The 6000-nt window shown below is 36.7% G+C and overlaps 1 protein-coding gene across 3 annotated transcripts in view; it reads left to right on the forward strand.

The window, feature by feature from the left end:
- Nucleotides 1-5695, forward strand: part of RAD50 (DNA repair-recombination protein (RAD50)) — a 134885-nt gene extending 129190 nt beyond the window's left edge. The window contains exons 25-28 of one of the 3 annotated variants that reach the window (XR_016083943.1): nt 4916-5049; nt 5147-5275; nt 5380-5520; nt 5658-5695. Coding sequence is in view for 2 of the 3 variants with exons in the window: in XM_088900808.1 (XP_088756934.1) it covers nt 4916-5049; nt 5147-5275; nt 5380-5419 (303 nt within the window). In the remaining variant the exon portion in view is untranslated. Of the gene's footprint in view, nt 1-4915; nt 5050-5146; nt 5276-5379 lie in introns of all 3 variants that reach the window. The other 2 variants (XM_088900808.1, XM_010275775.3) reach the window with 2 other exon arrangements.
- The last annotated feature ends 305 nt before the right edge of the window (nt 5696-6000 follow it).

Genomic DNA, 6000 nt, shown 5'->3' on the forward strand with positions numbered 1-6000 from the left:
GAAAAAGAAAAGTTTGGGTTTAACAAATGTACCGGGGATTAACCAAAGTAATGCTGCCCCTCAAGTGGAGCATATATTCCATCCTTGCTTATAATGAGCTTGGAGTTTGAAGAGGAATGGTAGGATAAGGACTGATTATAATGGAGGGAATTAAGGGGTGTGGTTGGTTTGGAATATGGCTTAAGGGCTTTGGATGGTGTGGTTGGGAAATCTGGTGAGTTGGGTTGTCACGTGCTTCAATTTATTTTGTACAGGATGGTTTTGTGGGTTGTTGCATGTACCATTTTATTCTGTTCAGAATGGATTTACAAGCTTTGGTTGGGTGGTGTTAGGTTATCCTGTTTTGTTCTGTATTTTTTTTGTTTTGGGTGATTTCTCATCACCTGGTGATGCATGTTGCATCTTTTGGTTCTGAAAAAGTTTTCTTTTTTATTTACTGAAAAAAAAAAAAGTCAAGCACATATATCTTGTATCCTTAACATAAACACAACCCCATAATTTAGCCTTATTAATTGCTTTGGTCAAGAAGTCCACAATTTGATTGTCTATTCGTATAAATTGTAAGCAAACTTCTTAGGGATCAATTCTTTCTCTGATAATCTATCAACCTCAATATGTTTAATTTGATCATGTAGAATGGAGTTATAAGTAATATCATGGCTGCCTTGATGTCACAATAGTCTCACCATCAAGTATCACTCCAAGCTTGGCTAACAATAGTTTCAACCACAATAACACTTGAGACGTCATGAGCCATATCCCTGAACTCTTCTTTAGCACTCAATCAAGGTATCACATTTTGTTTCTCTCTCCTCCAGGTCAGAAGATTCCCTCCAACTAACAACATCGATAAGTAGATCTTCTATCAACTTCAGAATATGCTTAATTTGCCTTCCCTTTTCTTTTCTTTTCTTTTCTTTCTTTTTCTTTTCCTTCCCCTTCCTTCCCTTTCTTTTCTTTCTTCTTTCTTTCGTCTTTTGTATGAGACGTGCACGAGGTGTATGCCTCTAGCACACCTCATTTAAAAGGCATATGAGGTGTACACCTCTTGCACCTAAGGTTACGCCTTATAGGCATCAATGCCTCTGGCATACACCTCGAGGCGTTTTGGGGGGCGCCTCACCTGAAAACACTCCTCCAAGCATACACCTCCCACACCTTTCGAAACACTGATTATAGTGTATACCCACTTAACAACCAATTGGGTTCTTGTCCTTTGGACACACAACCAACTCCCAAGTCTTGTTCCTGATTAGTGCATACATCTCCTAATCCATAGTCTCCTTCCACTATGGCCGTTTAATAGCCTCTAAAACACTACAATGAATGGAAACAGAAGAAACAAAGGCAAAGTAGGAAGGAGACAAGTTATCATAGGATATGTAGTTAGAGATGGGATATGTAATAGAAGCATATGGGAAAGAAAAGGACTTTGAAAAATGTCTCTTCCCTTATTGAACCGCAATAGGAGGTCAAGAATAAGAATGAAGAGTACGAGCATATGGTAGTACCAGAATTACCCGAGTCTGAGAAGTCAATTGTTGGTGGTTTTTCTGCCTTTGATGTCACCCTCTCTTGACTAGTATCGACCTTCAATCTTGACACATTAGTAGAAGCATCAGCAGGAATAGGAAAGGAAGTAGAAGGGTGAGTAGGATATAAATTAAGAGAAGTAACAACAGGAGGGAAAACAGTGAAACTAGTAGGAACAAAACAACAAAAAGGAGTTCTCTCTTCACTACAACTCTCCCCCAAAAGAGATGCACTTGAAGACTGGAGAAAGGAAACATTTTAAGGGAATGTGACATGTTAAAACAAGGACCATAACAATGGTATCCTTTCTTGAAAAGAGAGTAACCCAAGAAGACACATCGAATAGATTTAGGATAAAATTTTAAATGATTTTGACTTAAACTATGTACAAAATATACAGAACCAAAAACTCTCAAGAGAAGATGAAAGAATCGATCACTAGGATGCAAAACCCAATGTAGAGATTGAAGAGAAAGAACTCTGAAAGGAAGCCTGTTAATTAGGTACATTGTAGTCTCAACAAGATCACCCTAAAATTGTGTAGGAACCTGCATCTAGAAGAGCAAACTATGAATCACTTCTACAACATGTTGATTCTTTATCTCAACAACTCTATTCTACTGAGGTCTACGAGTACAAGAGCTTTAGTGAATTATATATTTCTTGAAAGAACACCTTCAAATGCTTCTCAAAGTACTCACAGGCATTATCTGATCACATGATTTTTATTCATTGATCATATTGTCCCAATCATGTTCAAGAAATTCTTAACAACACTTGGAACTTCTTCCCTGATTTTCATGAGGTACACCCAAGTATATCTTGAAAAATCATTAATGAATAAAATGAAATATTAGTATCCGCCTGTACATGCAATAGAATATGGTCCCCACAAATCAATATGCACAATTTGGAAAGGTAAAGTACTTCTATTGTTTGCAATATAATTGGTTCTACAGTAGTATGATTCTGGTTGGAAAGGTAATGTACTTTTATAGCAGTAGTCTGATACTGGTTAGAGAATTGAAGGAACTCGTATTCCTCATGTAGAATACTAATTGTCTCCTTTCTAATAACATCTATTGGTGTTAAAAGGGAAGAATCAACATGTAGAGTGGAATCGCCTCCATGACCATCACTAGCTGCTATTACATGATTTGCCCAAATGGAAGGTGGGTCATCATAATAGGAATTAATTGTCTTCCATCCCACAATATGTGCACTTATGCACTCAACCTCTCCATGGCCACCTCCATATCCACCAAGTCCTCCTTGCATACCTGGGATAACTCTACCACAACCTTTGTTACCATGACCAACACCCATATTATCACCACATCCAGCACTTCTAGTAACTGCTAATGTCAACATGTCTTAGCTAGCAACTGTCTCTATAGAGCCTAGAAACACCCTACACATATGAGAATATACCTCCTCCAGTGGTGGAAGCTTAGCACTACCCAATATTTGAGAATCAGCTGGCAGACAAAAATGTTTTATTTGTCAGAATAAAACAAATAAATTCTAGTTTCATCTGGGTGAGGAGAACTGCAAATGGGTGGCAGTTGTTCTAGCTAAACAAGGAGTGTTGGAAACTATGCCAACAGTTGCAAATGGATGGCAGAACAAATAAATAAGTTTATTCTGACAGACCAAACTTTTTCTGGGCAAAATTGTAAACTCATGTAACCTGGTTGTGCTTGAAATCTCCAACAGTTGTATTGAGCTTCTTTAATTTATTAATGAAATCCTTTTGCTGATAAAAAAAGAAAGGACTCTGCCCCATATAGCATAGCTGGCCTTGCAATTGTTTTATAGAATTATCCTTTTCTTCCAAGTAGTATTCACTTATAACATAAGATTTCGAATGCACTCCTCCATTTTACCCATCATGCTCTAGTTTTATGGGTGACATCCTCGTCAATCTCCCCCTTGTTTTGAACTATTGAACTGAGGTACTGATAAAGGTCACATTGAGTTATCTCTTGTATCCAGTCATATGATTTGCACTCCTATGCTTGTTAAATTTACATATCAAATATTATACTTTAGCCCTATTTACTTTTAAACCTCTTGTTTCTAAGGCATCTGTCCATGAACATAATTTTGCATTTAATCCTTCATTAATTTCATCAATTAAAACAATGCCACTAGTAAGCAATATGCACAATGAGACCTTGTCCATAATATATTTAGTCAATTCATCTACAATCTGTGCAAATAAATAAGGGCTAAGTGCTGAACCTTGGTGAAGACCCATTGTAATTGTAAAATCTGATGTTTCTCCCATAGGTGTTCTAACATTGGTTGTTGCACCTTCATACATATCTTTAATTAGGTCTATATACCTTTTCAGAACCCTTTTCTTTTCCAAGATCCACCATATTATCTCTCAACTCTCAAGTGGCTCTATCATATGCTTTCTCTATATCAATGAACACCAAGTGAAGATCTCTCTTCTCTTAACTTTTCTGGCAGTTGTCTCAAAAGAAAGAAAGTTTCTATGGTTGATCTCCCTAGCATAAACCCAAATTGTTTCTATGATTTGTTTGTAACATGTTGTAACCTTTGCTCAATTATTCTCTCCCAAAGCTTTATAATTTGGCTCTTGAGTTTAATCCCCCAATAGTTATTACAACTTTATATATCACTTTTCTTCTTGAATATAGACACCATATTATTCTTTCTCCATTCATCAGACATCTTTTCTTTCTTTTTTCTTATTACATAGCTTAGCCACAATAAGCCTACCTGTTCTATAACTTTCCACACTTCTGTTGGAGTCTTATAGAAATAAGAAGAAAACTATTTGGAAATATGATATCCCAGGTTACTTATCTAATACCATCTCTTAAAATCCTAGTAACAGTAATTCAATAAAGAAAAAGAAATAGAAAATAGGAAGGGGGAGAAGAGAGAAGAGTTAACAAATGGGTCAAAAAACTATCTCCACCTGTTGACTGACAATTATAAAGGTGTCTGATTAGAAATCATGTTACAAAAACACTCCACTTAGTTAATATATAGAAATGGACAGAAATACCCTGCTGCTTACTCAACTATACCATTCACGACTTCTAACAACACTGAACACTTATGTCCATGTCTATTGGTTATGGGAATTTTGTTATCTGTGCAAATACCACGGAATTAATAAAAATTTTGGTTTGATAATTTGAACTGCCTATTAAATTATATGTTGATACTTTACAAGTACCTGAGTGGGACCAACTTACTGATAGTTGAGCCCTTCTGAATCACTTGATTTTGGTTTTTTTTTTTTTTTGGATCAATCTGAATTAATTGATATTTGTAACCCTTACTGGATATATGTCTGAATAGGAAATAATGTCATATCACATTTTTAACATTCTTATTTTAGGTCCTTGCTTCACTTATAATACGGTTGGCACTGGCTGAAACATTTTGCCTTAACTGTGGAATACTGGCATTGGATGAGCCAACTACAAATCTGGATGGTCCTAATGCTGAGAGTCTTGCTGCAGCTCTCTTGAGGTACGAGTCTTTTACTAATTTTCTATAATGGTATTAAGGTGCAGTTATAAGATATTTTTCACACTTACCATCCCATAAATTCTATCACCTTTATCAGAATTATGGAGGACAGAAAAGGACAAGAGAATTTCCAACTGATAGTAATTACTCATGATGAGAGGTTTGCTCAACTAATTGGTCAACGCCAGCATGCAGAGCGATATTATCGGGTTACGAAGGATGAACAGTAAGTCAAAGTTTTGTAACCTATCATCGTCACCACACTTTTTCTTTTCCATTTTGTTCTTCATTTATCTAAGGCTTTTATTTTGCTTTTGTTCTCTGTGCCAGTCAGCATAGCATAATTGAAGCCCAGGAGATATTTGATTGACAATCTTTGAAGGTTGTAAATATAAATGGATGAGTTAAACTGGCATCAAACATCTGCGAGGAATTTTCTGATGGTCCTTCATTCTGAAATTTGAAAGCCAGGTTTGCTTGTTCATTTTTAGGTACAATTTGGGGTGGGGGAAGAAGAAAAAGATTGTAGGGTGTCTCATTTTTCACAAACTATCTATTGTAAAATTCCTTTATAATCATTAAATCAGTTGTATATTGTTATTCTGCAGTCAAGCATTGGGACACTATGGTAACGAAAAGATAAAAATAGCCATACAAACGTTCAATATATGGGTAGATGTTTGCATCTAGAAACTGAACTTGCATACCCATTTTGATCAAACGATTCATAGGACAGACCAACAGAAGACATAAAGCTGCATTGGCTTAGGTATGGCAACTTTCCCCATTTCTCCGATCCTCGTAGGGACCCACACTGAATGGCGCAGGGATGGTGATGATTTTTCCCTTCACAGGGATGGGGATGCGGAAATTTTCATCCCCGTTGGTGGGGATGGGGAGAGCACTCCCCGCCCCATGGGGACCCCTATCTGTCCTGTGGGATTCCCATTA

Source organism: Nelumbo nucifera, chromosome 3 (genome assembly GCF_055504915.1).
Source record: "Nelumbo nucifera cultivar China Antique chromosome 3, China Antique-T2T, whole genome shotgun sequence".
Taxonomy (NCBI): domain Eukaryota; kingdom Viridiplantae; phylum Streptophyta; class Magnoliopsida; order Proteales; family Nelumbonaceae; genus Nelumbo; species Nelumbo nucifera.